The 16593-nt window shown below is 36.4% G+C and overlaps 1 protein-coding gene across 8 annotated transcripts in view; it reads left to right on the top strand.

The window, feature by feature from the left end:
• Nucleotides 1–16593, top strand: part of CHD9 (chromodomain helicase DNA binding protein 9) — a 158515-nt gene that overhangs the window by 58130 nt on the left and 83792 nt on the right. For all 8 annotated transcript variants that reach the window (XM_032591500.1, XM_032591498.1, XM_032591499.1 and 5 more), the window contains exons 3-9: nt 2957–3068; nt 6728–6874; nt 8112–8180; nt 8259–8314; nt 9200–9317; nt 12616–12702; nt 12892–13029. In XM_032591500.1, the coding sequence (XP_032447391.1) occupies nt 2957–3068; nt 6728–6874; nt 8112–8180; nt 8259–8314; nt 9200–9317; nt 12616–12702; nt 12892–13029 (727 nt within the window). The remainder of the gene's footprint in view (nt 1–2956; nt 3069–6727; nt 6875–8111; nt 8181–8258; nt 8315–9199; nt 9318–12615; nt 12703–12891; nt 13030–16593) is intronic.

Genomic DNA, 16593 nt, shown 5'->3' with positions numbered 1-16593 from the left:
GCCTACTTAATGTTTATCTCTATTCTTACTATAGGTGAGACTTGGAACAAGTTCTTTAACTTCGCTAAGCCTCCATTTCCTTTTATAAAATGCTGGTATTTGCCTCTTGGAATCATACGAACATCAAATGAGAGAATGCGTGCAAAAGTCAGCAGAGGCTGCCTCTGCTAGATAAGTGGAAGCTTTGAAAATGAAAAGTAGTTCCAAGAGTTCAGATAATGGCCGGTTGAGGACTGAAAATGAAACCAACCGTGTAGACAACTTTTTTAGGAAGTGTGGATGAGAGGGAGGAAGAACAGGATCATGTGGTATCTAATCGTAGACATGACCTCAAGGGAGAGTTGTATTTTAGGAGGTAAACCAACATAAGGAAACGGCACCAGACAGGGGAACACATGACCAGTGAAAGTAGTGAGAAGGAATGAAATACAAACACGGCTAGTTCCTTCTTACTGTTTCAGAATATCTTTTTGGACTTTCTCTGATTTCCTGCTTCCAACATAAGCTGTGTTTGTACCTCTTGTCTGCTTCTGCTTTCTTCACGTCGTCAGAAGAGTGCAGGTGACATACCAAGTCAGAGTCATCCTTCTCCTGTTGAAGGTGGTAATCATGCAGTACAATACAAGAGTAATCTGGGAATAACTCTTCCTAGAATTTTCTTGCCTCACATCTGGGCAGCCAGTCATTGACCCCGTTGCTCTTGCCATCTCTCGCTTGAGTTGTCATTTGCCTGATTGCTCCTTTCCCTGCCTTGCATTTTACTTCTTTGAGTTGCATTGCTCTCTTGTTGGAAATTCCTTTTGCCACCAATTTTATTGAGATAATTGACATATAGCATTATATTCGTTTAAGGTGTACAACATAATGATTTGGCATATGTACACATTACAAAACTGTTACCACAATTAAGTGTAGCTAATACCCATCCCCTCACTAGTGACAGTTTTTTTCCTCACGATGAGAACTTTTAAGATTCACTCTCTTAGCAGTTTTCAAATAGACAACACAGTATTGTATTTAACTAGCATCACCATGCTATATTATTAAATCCCTAGAACTTATTGGTGTAAAATTCTCATATCTCCCAATTGCTTTATTATTTGGTTGTTTTCATTTATTCAGAGTATCTCAGAGCCATTTGTTGTCAGTGGTGAACAAGACAGATTTAGATTGTTTCAATTCCCACCCTGTGGAGCTTAAAATCTACCCTTAAACTAAAATATTAACTCCTTACATGTCATACAAGGATCTTCTGTTCACTCTGTCTAGATGACCATCTCTCCATTTCCTCCTCCTGCACTACTTTGTATATTTCTTTTTTTTTTTTAAGCGTTTATTTTATTTTTGAGAGAGAGTGCGAGCGGGGAAGGGGTAGAGAGAGAGGGGGACAGAGGATCCAAAGTGGGCTCCGTGCTGACAGCAGACACCAGGGCTTGAACTCAAGGACGTGAGATCATGACCTGAGCCAAAATCAAGAGTCCATGCTTACCCAGCTAAGCCAGCCAGGTGCCCCAGTACTTTGTGTATTTCTGACACACCCTTATCTCTGCACATTTCTCTCATTCTTCTGTAATATCACCCCCTACTTGGAATGTACCTTCCCCTTTCTTTCACTAGCAATTAAACCCCCTTTTATCATTAGTTTCCTATCTCAAACTTTACCTTTTCTCTATACCTCCTTTATTCTTCAGTAGACATAAGCACCTCTTCTTTGGTGTTCACATTACATCTGGCACTAACTTCCACTTTTGCCTTTTAACTGTGTTCATATTCTAACAGTGACACTTTAATGTTGGGGACTGTGTCCACTTTATCTTCAAATCCTAGAACCTAGGAGCACCTGGCATATAATAATTAGAGGTTAGTTCAGAAATTACTGTATCAGGACTTTGCCAAGAGCTCATATGCATTATCCCACTTAATACTCAACAACAGTAGAGGTAGCTATTAGAATATCTCTATTTTCCAGGCAAGGAAACTAAGGCTAAAAGAGATCAGATAATTTGCCAGGTGTCTTACAGATAGGTAAGTGGTGGAATCAGTTTTAAAATTTTTGATGCTATGATTTCAAAGTGTGTGCTTTTAACCTCCAAGTTGCCCCACGTTAGTAAATAATTGTTGAAGAAAATTCCGTTTCTGATATATCACACTTCAAAATATTTTGGGAAGTTTTCTCTGTTTGAAATATGGATATCTAAAATAGAATTTCCCTGATAAGCAATTAGCATGATTTGTGGTTAGTATGGTGCTTTGAAATCATGCCCCCTTATCTGTTGAACCCAAAATAAGGAAATGTGGGAGCTCTATAATTTCTATACCTTTGATCAAGAAAAAAAGTTGAAAACACATTTTCATTTTAAACATTTGTATTTAATGGGTGTGTATAAATATTAATATACACATGTACACATATATATGAGAGAGACAGGCAAACTGTGGAAATATAAAAGAAGAGTTTTTAACTTTTTAGGAACATACAGTACAGCTAAGATACACCTTAACATAAATGAAATAATGAAAGAACAATTCATTGTTAAAGTGTTTTAATAAGTAGGGGAGAAGTGAGGAGTTTTAATTTAGTAAGAGGTAGAAGGGGGAAAAAAACCCTCATTCCAAATCTACAAGATAATAAATGGATTATTTTAATTATTAACTACAGTTCTATCACCTGACATTTTTCCCATGAAAAATGATTTTGAGCCTGAGAAACAAGTGCTAAAACTTGGCTGCCTTTCTATGCCTAGAAGTACGTTAACTGTAATATTGGTTTGTGTTTGTTCCATTAGAATACAGTTCTTGTCTTGAAAATGTCATTATGGATTTCATGATAGTTATCTTTGGTTGAACATTCATGTGATACAAAATGGAAAAAAGTTTATCATGCCAATCTTAATATGACCAAAAATAGAAAAAGGCAAAAGAGTTCTTACTGTTGGTTCCTTTCCTCTTGAAACAGCAAACTCATTATTACGTTGGGTAAGAAACAAAAAAGAAAGAATGAGTCTTCAGATGAAATATCTGATACAGAGCAGATGCCACGGCACACACTCAAAGAGGAAGACCCTCAAGTGAGTATTACATTTTTTCTGAGAAATGAAGCACTGGTAGAATTATTTAGATAGCATAAAACTGCTTTATGGTTATTTATACTTTAGTAGTAAAACTACATTGTATTACATGGTAGAACTTTAAGACAGCAAAATGTGCTTCTAGCAGTATTGCTATAGAATGTTAGATCTGGGAGGGAACCTACATATCCTCTCTAAACCCTTCATTTTTCAGATAATGAAACCAAAGCCCAGAGAGGTTAAGTAACAGTCCAAAGTCCCTGATGGCTTTTAGTATGGAGAAATATCTAGTGATATTATCCTGTACTTATGGAGTGCTTTTGAGTGAACTTAATGATGGAGATATTGATTTTTAGAATCACATAGAATGATAGAGCAAGTGGATTGAATCGTTCCTAGAGATAATTCCGTTGGTCTGCTTCTGTCAAAGAAAAGATAACCAGTTTTATTAAAAATCCCCTAATGTGGACAAGAATACTGTGCATTTTGCCTTTTTTTTTTTTTTTTTTGAATAGGTGGATATTCAAAATAACCTTGTGAAGTTAAAAAGTCTATATGTAGTGAAGGTCATAATAATTCAGGCCACCCTCTGCTCTCTAATAATTAAAGTACAACTCTAGGCCGTATGGGTGGTGGCAGTTGTTGAATTATGGGGCCAGAAAGCCCCTGAATGGCCTTTCTTCTTCCTTATGCAGCTTCTTATCCAATGGGAGAGTAGTGGCTCAAGGCTCCTGGGCTGCTGCAAGAGTTGAGGTAAGGGCAGTGACTGAAGCTCCTAATATTATATGGCCTGGCTTTTTCTTCACATGTTATCCTTAACCTAGGCAAACTTACAGTTAACTTATTCAACATGAGAAAATTCAGTTGAATTTTTGCTAGGATACTGCTGGCCATTTTTCCACTATTGTTATTACCAAACAACGAAATGGTAGAATAGGTTAACATGTGCATTTCTTCCGTGCTTTTCGCTGTAGGTTGCTGCATTGCGTTAACGCAAAAATATAAATGGGGAAGGAAAGAAATATTTTCTGATAAATGATAATAAATCTATATTATTGATATATTTAAGTGTTCCATTATATGAATGATGGAAAGAGCCATGTAGCTTTCACTTACAATGGACTGTCAAGATTTGAAGGCGTGAAACCTATTTTAAGTTTTAGGTTTAGAGTCAGGTGGAATAAAAATCTAAATGTGACATTTAATTCTTTTACCCTTAATCTTCATATAGAGTACTTCAGTAGTCTGACTGTGTTTGCAGACTTAATATTTTTAAAAGCGCATACAGTACATTACGTTAGGATTATTATAGGACACAAGTGATGTGTTATCGGAATGATGTGTTAGTTGTTTAAAAGCCTGTTTCTGACCTCTTATGTAAAGTGTTGTAGTTTGATCTTTTGAAGCCTCTAAGAAGAAAAACCTAGAAAAATATTCAAAAAAAGAATTTGTCACCATTTTAAATTGTGCTTTCAAAACACTGTAGAGAAATAAAGCCAGACAAAAGCATGTTAGCCAAAAATGTGCACACCAAATTAGTTTTTGTATTTTTAAAGTAGTAGAGATATTACATGACAGAGAAAGATAATTTGTTGAGAGTGGCACCTCATTTGGCTTGGCCTGATGTGTAGCTGTGTTCTCTAGTCGAATATAATTTATTCCACTGTAATGATTCCAGCTATAATCTTATAGTATCTATAATAATCTTATAATATTCCAGCAATAATCACATAACTCACACTTTTTAATTCATCTTTTAGATTGATAAAGTCTTCATAGGAGGAGTATGCAGTTACGATACGTGGCTCTCATGTTATCTCGTGAAGAATTATCTAAATGTGCACTTTTGTTAGTGCAAAGGATTCTTTCAGGCCACTCATTTACAATTTACGAAAGACCTAAATGAGGCATTTCAAAGTACTAATAGATACCTAAGTGACCAGAAAGGAAACTTTAATGCTGAAAACATCAAATGGAATCTTGTAAAAGTATATCGAATTACTCTTAAACTTCACTACCTAGAAGATTTGTGCCCAATGAGACATAACATTGGTAATACATGTTATTGTTAGAATAATAAATGTCACTGTTGGTTTATTAATTTAAGCTATTCTTGAGTATTCAGAGCTATATGATGCCTGTAGTAGAACTCTAATATTCCTTCAGCCTAGTGTTAGGTTAGAGATCCATAGAATTTTTCCCTCAGGTAATAGTAATTTTTTTTTTCAAAATAAGATGTGGGAAAATTTGGGTTTCTAGAAGTTCCTTTTATTACAACTTTTATATGCCACCTTCCTGTCTCCCATATTAACAACAGTGTTACCTTGAGTTTTGAAAATGTGTATGTCTTCATGGCCAAGAGATGGTGACCCATCCTACATGAGTCATGAGGTTATCTACTGTATTTGGCTAACCTAACTCACCATATTAGTACCTTTCTTTCTCTCAGTATTCCACAACTCGAGAAAGAGGCAGAGGCATGTAAAAGGCCACTGCAATTTTTTGAATGCAGTTTGCCCTCAGCCTACTGCACTGATTGAGGCATTTTTGTAATGGCTATGGAAATATGAAAGGCCTACCAAATTGAGGATATTCGCGGAAACCGAAAGGAGAATGCATAGGTCATTTTGCTAGTTATAATGTGGGGGGGATGTCATGGGAGTTACTAAATATATAAAATGGCATAGAAAAAGGAAGGAAGAAGGGGTAGATTTACCAAATATTGAGCAATAGAAAAGTTGGCTGAGATGCTTCCACCCATGAGATTTTAGGGATGTGGGAAAAAAAAGCAAACCTAGGTTCTTTGAAATTTTCAAGCCAATTTGAGATTTTGATTTTATAGTGGGGAAGATCAAATATTAGATATGTAGGGAGGTAAGTAAAGCCATGTGTATTATACCTGATTTTAAATCACTTAGATTACTTTAAAATGTAATACTTTTCAAAAGGCTTACTTCTGCTTTTGATAGTGTTTTTTATTTTTTAAGGGAAGCTAGTAAAGTCAGTAAAAAACAGGTTCCTCTTTCATACACATTAAATTATTTGGTAGATTTACTTGATTATTTTGTGTATCTCTTTTAAAATATTTTACATTATTTCATTCTGTTTTAAACAGAAGTTTGTGGGTTTTGTGGTAACAATTACTTAATATCTTGTTCTAGTTTTTTGTCTCCGATTAATTATTTAACCAGTATACATCTGATGCACTTTTTAGGTTTGAAGCAAAAACTGCAAAAGTATTAACAGTTTAAAGTATGTGTTGCCCAAAGTGTGAAATAGCTAAATAAAACATGTCTTTACTCTTCTCAACAATAGTTTCTAAAGACAGGTAATAAAGGTATTACTAATAAAATATGTTTTGCCCAAGGTGTGAAGTGGTTAAATAAATCTTTTTTAATTGTAATAATTTCTAAAGAAAAGTAATAATGGTATGACTATTCTTTGTTATATGAAACGTTAGGAAGTAGAACAAGATTCTGAGCCTGTGGCAAAGGGAAAATTATAATCTTCCTTTAATTAAAAGGAAAAATGAGAAAAGATGGATGTTGAAGACAATTTCAAAAATTTAATGTACAAAATTGCCACACTAGGAGTAATTATTTTTAAAGTCTTTCCTTTAAAATCTGTCATATAAATATGATCCTTATGGTTCATTACAGAAAAGAAGATCAAATCGTCAAATTAAAAGAAAAAAATATGCGGAAGATGCAGAAGGGAAACAATCTGAAGAAGAGCTCAAAGGTTCTATGAAAATAAAAAAGAATTCAGCTCCTTTACCTGGTGAACAGCCTTTACAGTTATTTGTGGTAAGACAGATCTGGGATTATAAGTACAAATCATTTGAAGTCAACATACATTCTTTAAAATACTCTCATTATCGGGGCGCCTGGGTGGCGCAGTCGGTTAAGCGTCCGACTTCAGCCAGGTCACGATCTCGCGGTCCGTGAGTTCGAGCCCCGCGTCAGGCTCTGGGCTGATGGCTCAGAGCCTGGAGCCTGTTTCCCATTCTGTGTCTCCCTCTCTCTCTGCCCCTCCCCCGTTCATGCTCTGTCTCTCTCTGTCCCAAAAATAAATAAACGTTGAAAAAAAAATTTTTTTTTAAAAAAATAAAAAAAATAAATAAAATACTCTCATTATCTTTCCTCCTAAAATCTGCTCCAACTTTTCCTCCTGGATTCCATATTGTAGTTAAAGGAACCATTAATTATTCAGATCAGAAACCTAGAGATTCATCCTTTCTGTTTTCTTCCTTTGCTTCTTCATACAGTTTATCACCTTGTTTTTCACCCCTTACATATGTATTTCTGAAACTCCTCCAAATGCTATCCTTTTTGCAGAATATTTCTGAATTATAGTCCTGATCATAGTACTTTTCTACTGAAACCTCCTCTAATAGCTCCCCAAGTCTTACAGAATAGAATGATGTGTTTTTAGCCCAGTGCACAGAGCCCTTTGTGTGGATTTTTTTTTTGGTGGGGGGGGATGGGAGGGAGGCCACTTCTTCACAAGCACTGACTCCTCTGGCCTTATGAATATGGGTGCACGCTCTATATCTCTGAGTGTGCATCTTCCTCTCTGTGCGTTCTTGTCACCTTCCTTGTCTGGATTGTGGCCCAGCCACTCACCTGCCAACTGAGTGATCTGACACCTTGGGCAAGCACTTATGTTCTCTGTGCTTGAGCTTCCTAATTGGTACAGTGGAGACAATAATGGTACCTACCTTGTTGTGTACTTGTGAGGGTTAAATGAGTTAATATATACATGAAGTGCTGATGATCACGCTGAGCCCATTAAGCACAGTACGTGTCCGGTGATGAAGATGCAGGTGCTGACCAGGACAGTAACAACAGTGATGTTTTTCCATTTTTGTATTCCTAACATTTAACACCACGCCCGTTTTTGTATTCCTAACATTTAACACCACGCCCGGCACGCATGCTCAATAAACATCCGCTGAATTTTAGTGTGTTCGTAAACCTACAAAGTAGCAACTAAAGGAGTTTTTAAAATGTGACGTCGTATTTTCTTTCTTCCCTCCCATAGGAGAATCCAAGTGAAGAAGATGCTGCAATCGTGGATAAAATCCTGTCTTCTAGAATTACAAAAAAGGAAGTAAGTAATCTCATGTTACGTTGCACACTTTACATGGCCTGAGTGTTACACTCCTAAGTGTTGATTTTATTTCCTCAGGTATCACCTGGAGTGATGATTGATACAGAAGAATTTTTTGTAAAATACAAGAATTAGTAAGTATCTGAGATAGAAAAATAATTGAAAATACTGATTTAAATATAAATTAACATTTAAATATATTAAGTTAAATTATTCTTTTTATTTTATCTGCATTTTAAAGTGTTTAATTAATGCATGAACTTAAAAGGCTGCAAACCGTTTATGTTAAAATTTAAGGGAATTTGGGGACACCTGGGTGGCTCAGTCGGTTAGGCGTCCAACTTCGGCTCAGGTCATGATCTCACGGTTCGTGAGTTCAAGACACATGTCAGGCTCTGGCCTGACAGCTCGGAGCCTGGAGCCTGCTTCGGATTCTGTGTCTCCCTCTGTCTCTGCCCCTCCCCTCTCACTGTGTCTCTCTCTCAAAAACAAACATTAAAAAAAAAAAGTTTAAGGGGATTTTCTTCCAGAAAACACTAATTATTAACATCAAAATGAAAGAATAAAATATTCTTTTACAAATTATAGATGTTACTTGTTATGTTGTTGAACTTTTCAGATTTTATTCCACTTTTTCCTATACTTATGTGACAGAAAGTGTTTTAAATAAAATTACATTGGCTTTGAAATAAGTTAGCTTTCTGATCATAACAAAACTAATACAGTGAAGAAGTAACTGATAAATCACATCTCGTTGCCCTGATGACTTGGTTTACCATTCTGTCTTGTGTGGCAAATTGCACGTGTTTATACCACAGTCTCCTTAGGATATAATGATCACAGTGGCTTTATTTTAGAAATTGTACGGAGTCTGTTGGCATTAAATGACATGATGAGCTACCTATTCATAAAGTTGAATATTTTGTATTGGATGCTATGATTAAAAATAAATCTAAAAAAACAAAACAAAACATGGTTTTCTCTGTCATTCTAATATATTGCTTTTATAAACATTTTAGCTCCTATCTTCACTGTGAGTGGGCCACAGAACAGCAGCTTTTGAAAGATAAAAGGATCCAGCAGAAAATCAAACGATTCAAACTGAGACAAGCACAAAGAGCACATTTTTTTGCAGACGTAAGAAAAGGAAATAAATGAAACTATTATGTGTTGAACTCTGAACACATTTAGTGTTATTTATCAACAATTTAAGTCTTATTCATTTTAATTCTTAGGCTTCCAAGTTTGATATTTGAATACAAATGCCATCTTCATATAGTAATTTTCTCTCCCCAAATTTAGCTTGGAAACTAGCTGCAGCAGGAGCACTGGTAATTCAGAGTGGCAGATAACTCTTCTATTTTTATTTTATTTTTAGTTTTTTCTTGTATTTTTAAAGTCACATGTATTTCAGTACTTAAGAGCTGAATATGAGTGGGTTAATGTCTCAAAGAATTTTATCAGCAGAGTTATTCAAGTAATGGAAATGGTAATGTAGCAAATAAATGGAAATTTAAGATTTTTCAGTACATGAAATATGTTGCATATTTTCTATGCCAGGTGGTGTGTGTATGAACCAAAACATCATAGGAATAATTCACTTGAACGGTCTCACCTATTAGTTGATGGCCTTTTCTGCTCTAAATTTTTTTTCTTTCTTCTTTTAATGGGCTTATTTTAGAGCAGTTTTAGATTCATCTAAATTTTTTTTAACTTTTTAATTTGAAGATTTTTTTAGAGTTTCTATTTTGAAAATCTTAAGTTGTAAAAATAGTACAATGAATTCACATGCATATATATCTGTATCTATATCTATCTTTATACTTGAAGTATAGTTGACATACAATGTTATATTACTTTCAGGTGTACAACATAGTGATTCCACTAGTCTGTATGTTACACTGTGCTCACCACAAGTGTAACTGCCGTCTGTCACCATACAGCAATCCCAGCACCATTGACTCTATTCCCTATGCTGTACATTTTATTTTCCCACATATATTTTAACACGATTCCCTAAATGTTAACATTTTACCATGTTTGCTTTTCATTCACATTCGTTCTCCCTCTGCCTCAGTCTCTGCCTCTCTCCCATGAACATTCCTTTTTTCTTAAACCATTTGAAAGCAAGTTGCAAATACATCAGTATTTAAGTTTTCAAGAATTCTGTTACATAATAATATAATTAACATTGATGTCGTATTAACGCATCTGCAAACCTTATTCATATTTCACTAACTGCTCTACTATTTTTATAGCAAAAGATGTGTCTTCGTGTTTGTTAAACTGGTCCAGAATCCAATCCAGCATCATATGTTGAATTGTGTTGTCATATGTCTTTTAATTGGTCTTTCTGTGTTTTTCATTACTTGAACATTTTTAAGAGTATAGGTAATGGCGCCTGAGTGGCTCAGTCAGTTAAACATCTGAATCTTGATTTCGGCCCAGGTTATGATCCCAGGATTGTGGGATCCAGCCCCGCATTGGACTCTGCACTGAGCGTGGAGCCTGCTTAGTTAGGATTCTTGTTTTTCTTCCCTCTGCCCCTCTCCCCGCCTTGCTCGCTCGCTTGCTATCTCTCTCAAAAAAAAAAAAAAAAAAAAAAAAAAAAAAAAAAGAAAAAAAAGAGTATAGGTGGTAAATTTGGTGGCGTCTGATGCTTCCTCGGGATTCAAGTCATGTTAAAAGAACATTGCTATATTGTACACCTGAAATTAATGTAACTCTGTGTATTGACTCCACTGGAATTAAAGTAAAAGACCACCACAGAAATGATACTGTAGCCTTCTCAATAAATCATATCAGGAAGTGCACAATACCTATTTGCCCCATTACTGGTGGTGGTAACTTTAATCACTAGATTATGGTGGTATCCGGCAGATTTTTGCACCATGAAGTTACTCTTACTTCCTTTCTAATTATAAAATCGACTTTAAAAATTTGATGATTCTAATGACCTCCTCAGTTTATGGACGCTGGGAGGTCAAAATTTTTTCACCCTCACTCTAATACAGAAATTTCTAATGAGCTAAAGATTTTAGAAATACTTAATAATCTTTTAACTTTTCACAAAGACTAATTTTTCTCACTTGACTCAGGTACAACATAAATTAGAACTATGCAGATTGTCTTAAAGTACCTCGTTACCATTCTGATGTTGGGCAGTGTCTTTGTTATCAAGAGATCCCGAGATGATACCATTGTTCAGGAAGGATTTGAGACAGTGAAGAGAACTAAAGACAGAACCATGGAGCACTACAGTATTTCAAGGTTAAGCAGAGGAGGACAGGCAGCAGAGATAGTCGAGAAGGGCTATTGAAAGTAAGGCGTTGAGGAATGAGTAGGAAACAGCCAGGCAGACAAGAGAAGGAACAACAATCCATTCAGAAGGGAGAAGAACGAGTATAAAAACATGGAGGTGTGCCATAACATGGAGTTTGAAAAGGCTGTGTTTTTGTACTTTGGGAGCATGAAATCTGGGGTACAGCTGTGCCAAGCAGTAGGAGGTGAGGCTGGAGGAAAAGGTACGATCCTGTTTATTCCACACAAACCAATATGGGCCTGATCCCCAAACAAGGGAGGGTCACTGAAGGATTTGAAGCAAGGGAGCCATGGGTAAGATTTATATTTGAGAAAGATCACCCTAGGGTCAATGTGAAAATGGATTAAAGGGAGGCAATAAGGTAGTTGAGGACTAGTTAGGAGGTTGTCAGAGTCCACGTAAGAAGTGATGAAGCAGGGAGAATGAGGAAGGAGGAACCAATCTGAGCTGTCATTAAAGGCAGAATCTATAAGAATTGATGACTTACTAGATGTGGGAGATTAAAAAAGAGAAAGAATCTGAGCTGACTTCTCCATGTCTGACTTGTGTAACTGGGAATAAGGGGGTGGGGGCAGTGCTGTGTTATCACTAGCCTAGTAGGAAACTGCAGGAAAGAAGCGCACATAGGTTGAAGAGTAAATGAGTGCAATTTGAGGTCACTCAGAGAGTCCTCATTCATTTAAGTCATTGGGTCCTGAGCCCAGGAATCATCAGTAGATCAAGAATGTTTGATACAACTGATAGATGGGCCTACAGGTGGGGTGGTTGGCCTCCAACACATAGACCTGAGGAAAGTGGCAAAAGAAAGGTACAGAGACCCTTTATGGAAAATTTTAAGGAACGTGTCTTCTAGAGTAAGCTACTCGTCTAAGGTACCTTAGTTTTTAGTGTTACTTGGTTGCTTTTGTTATATGTAACATGCTGATTCTTAGTATAGACAAACATCGTAGGTATCTTTTGGAAATTAAAAGGGAAGTATCCCATTCATTGAAAATTTAATTGAAATCAAACTTATGTTTGCTGTATAGAAAATAGGTAGTTAAATTGTGTTTATAATGCTTTTATCTTTCTACTTCTTTGTCAAATATCGATCAAGTTCCTTTTTAATTATAGATGGAAGAGGAACCATTTAACCCAGACTACGTTGAAGTAGACAGAGTGTTAGAAGTCTCTTTTTGTGAAGATAAAGACACTGGTGAGGTAAATATTTAGTTAAAAAAATTAAAAACCTAAACTTGCCAAATGTTAAAACCTACTGTTCTTAAAAAATTAATGACCTAAAAACACTGAAAAATGTTTCCTTAGTTTTTATGGATGTAGGGTGAGTATATTGAAACTGTTTCTAGCTACTCTTTTTCAAAATGGTAAAATGAAAAAATTTTTTTACAGCCTGTTATTTACTACTTAGTAAAGTGGTGCTCATTACCGTATGAAGATAGTACTTGGGAACTAAAAGAAGATGTAGATCTTGCAAAAATAGAAGAGTTTGAACAGTTACAAGCTTCAAGGCCTGACACAAGACATTTGGTAAGAACTGCGTCTTAGACAACTTCATAAAATCTTAACACTTCTCTGTTCAACAGGTTTTATGTAGTCTTTGCATTTTTAATTTCATTTTTGGCACACAGTGAATACTGTATTTTAAAAATTGCTACATAATATCTTATGTATGTTAATTTATTCCTCTAAAAACTGGGTATTCCAGTTTTTGGCTGTCATAAACAATGCGAACATTGAACATGGAGCACTTGTACAAGTGTCTGTAAGACAAATCTGAAGTGTAATCACTTGGTCAGAGCATATGTGCATTTATAATTCTGATGAGTATTTCCTTCAGATTTCCCTCCAGAAAAGTTGCAAATGCTTCTACCTTGTCTCTGAATTTAACAGTGTCCCACTACTTTTTCTCTCAGGTCATTTATAAAAATATCAAGAATAGGGCACCTGGGTGGCTCAATCAGTTAAGTGTCCAACTCTTGATTTCAGCTCAGATCACGATCTTACAGGGTTCATGAGTTGGAGCCCTGTAATGGACTTCGCACTGGCAGTGTGGAGCCTGCTTGGGATTCTCTCTCTCTCCTTCCCCCACTTGCTCTCCCTCTCTCTCTAACATAAGTAAATAAACAATAAAAAATACATCAGGAATATCAGTTTCACTGGCCCCTGGGTGACTCAGTCAGTTAAGTGTCGGACTCTTGATTTCAGCTTGGTCACGATCTCACAGTTGATGAGATGGAGTCCTGCATCGGACTCTGTGCAGATGGTGGAGAGCCTGCTTTTTCTCTCTCTCTCTGCCCCTCCTCTGCCCACACGTGCGCGTGCGCGCGCACACACACACACACACACACACACACACACACACACTCATTCTCTCTCAAAATAAATAAACTGAAAAAAATGTATCCGTTTCAGCTCTAGGTGGAGTTATTAATTCTCTGTATGTATAAATTAAGGAAAAAATCCTTACTACACTCACCTTTTCCTTTTCTATAAACCAGTTAATTCTCTATAACTAAATAGTTCATCTCTTTCCATAATAGCTTTATTTTAAAAGAACCTGTTAGGGTCGCCTGGGTGGCTCAGTTGGTTGAGCATCTTACTTTGGCTCAGGTCATGATCTCACAGTTTGTGGATTCAAGCCCCCGCATCGGGCTCTGTGCTGGCAACTCAGAGCCTGGAACCTGCTTCGGATTCTGTGTCTCCCTCTCTCTCTGCCCCTCCCCGTTCACATTTTGTCTCCATCTCCCTCAAAAATAAATAAACATTAAAAAAAAATTTTTTTTTTACATTTAAAAAAATGTTTAAAGAAACTTTTATATGGAATGTTGGTAAAAAGGCTACATAAATTAAGTACATTGGTTTTTGTTTTTTTTGTTGGTGGTGGTGGTGGTGGGTTTTTTTTGTTTTTTTGGCTGGGGCAGTACTAATCTCTTCCCTGGTCAAAAAAAATTAAAAAAACTTGAACAGGTTATTGACTTTTCTAATACAGAAACTAGAATTCTAGAAGGCTCTGGCAAGTTGTGTTATTGCTAGTAATTCTATAATTTTTTACTTTGATTTATTTTCTTTTTCTTTTTAAATTTTCTTTTTTTAATTTACTCCAAATTAGTTAGCATATAGTGCAACAATGATTTCAAGAGTAGATTCCTTAATGCCCCTTACCCATTTAGCCCATCCCCCCTCCCACAACCCCTCCAGTAACCCTCACTTTGTTCTCCATATTTAAGACTGTCTTCTGTTTTTTCCCCCCCTCCCTGTTTTTGTACTATTTTTGCTTCCCTTCCCTAATGTTCATCTGTTCTGTGTCTTAAAGTCCTCATATGAGTGAAGTCATATGATATTTGTCTTTCTCTGATTAATTTCGCTTAGCATAATACCCTCCAGTTCCACCCACATAGTTGCAAATGGCAAGATTTTGTTCTTTTTGATTGCTGAGTAATACTCCATTGTATGTATATACCACATCTTCTTTATCCATTCATCCATTGATGGACATTTGGGCTCTTTCCATACTCTGGCTATTGTTGATAGTACTGCTATAACCATTGGGGTGCCTGTGTCCCTTTGAAACAGCATACCTATCTCCCTTGGATAAATACCTAGTACTGCAATTGCTGGGTCATAGGGTAGTTCTATTTTTAATTTTTTGAGGAACCTCCATACTACTTTCCAGAGTGGCTGTAGCAGTTTGCACTCCCACCAGTAGTGGGACTTGCACCAGTACTGCAAGAGAGATCCTCTTTCTCTGCATCCTCACCAACATCTGTTGTTGCCTGAGTTGTTAATGTTAGCCATTCTGACAGGTGTGAGGTGGTATCTCATTGTGGTTTTCATTTGTATTTCCCTGATGATGAGTGATGTTGAATAATTTTTTTACTTTTAATTCCTAAAATTGTTAATTTCAACTCTAAAACATAAGATTATTCTGTGAATCCAGTTTTGGGGGCCAACCAAAAGAAATTCACAATGAGACCTATTATGATTTTATTAAATATTTTGTCCTGTCCTCTTTCAAATGTAATTTGGTCACAGAAATTTCTTACTTCACCCAAGAGGGAATTTATACATGGAAAGGCAGGCGCAGATCACTTTTCAGTTAGCATCACAGTGAGGAAGGCTGCCATGAAAAATGTGGAGATATGACGTAAGAGTAGGAAATAAATTAATTGTTCATGGAATAGATCATATTTTTATAATAACTCTTTTCTGTTCTTCTTAATTTATCTCTCAGTAATATCCATCATCTGTCACCAAGAGAACAGCAGCCTTACCCCCATTCCTTTGACTACAGAATGCCTTCCCTTGTGCTGGGAAGCAAAAGTGTTAACTAGTTAAGGGAGGGGTGGGTCAAGGGATATAATGGAAAGGAAAGATTTTCTTTTTGGAATTGAGGACTGTGCCTCAGTGGTAACCTAGTTTTTTAGCCTCATCAATCAGTGATCCTCAGTCAGAAGTGCATATCAGAATCACTTGGGAACTTTTCAGAAATTCAAGATGCCTGGTTTTCTATTTCCTGGCTTCAGAATCAGAATGTCTGAGAGCAGACCCCAGGCAAAAGTGTTTTTAAAAAAGATGATTTTGATACACATGACTGAGAAAAGCACTGCCTTAGTCCTTGATAAAGGGAGATTAGCCATTAGAAACAATCCCCTTAATTCATGTACCACATGCATTTGACAGTGGTAACATAGTTAACATAGTTAAATACTGTAGGAGGTAAGTGGATTTTTGCTAGGCTATTATTAAATAAAACAACATATAAAACATGTAAAGTGTTTTTAGAGATTCTGGAAATTCAAGTTCACTGGATACCATTTAAGAAATGTTTTCTTGGGGCGCCTGGGTGGCGCAGTCGGTTAAGCGTCCGACTTCAGCCAGGTCACGATCTCGCGGTCCGTGAGTTCGAGCCCCGCGTCGGGCTCTGGGCTGATGGCTCAGAGCCTGGAGCCTGTTTCCGATTCTGTGTCTCCCTCTCTCTCTGCCCCTCCCCCGTTCATGCTCTGTCTCTCTCTGTCCCAAAAATAAATAAACGTTGAAAAAAAAAAAATTAAAAAAAAAAATGTTTTCTTTAGTAAACCCTGATTGTATTTA

This window comes from Lynx canadensis, chromosome E2, assembly GCF_007474595.2.
Source record: "Lynx canadensis isolate LIC74 chromosome E2, mLynCan4.pri.v2, whole genome shotgun sequence".
NCBI classification, from domain to species: domain Eukaryota; kingdom Metazoa; phylum Chordata; class Mammalia; order Carnivora; family Felidae; genus Lynx; species Lynx canadensis.
Note: the sequence above shows the minus strand (reverse complement) of the source record. Positions and strands in the feature narration are given on the sequence as shown.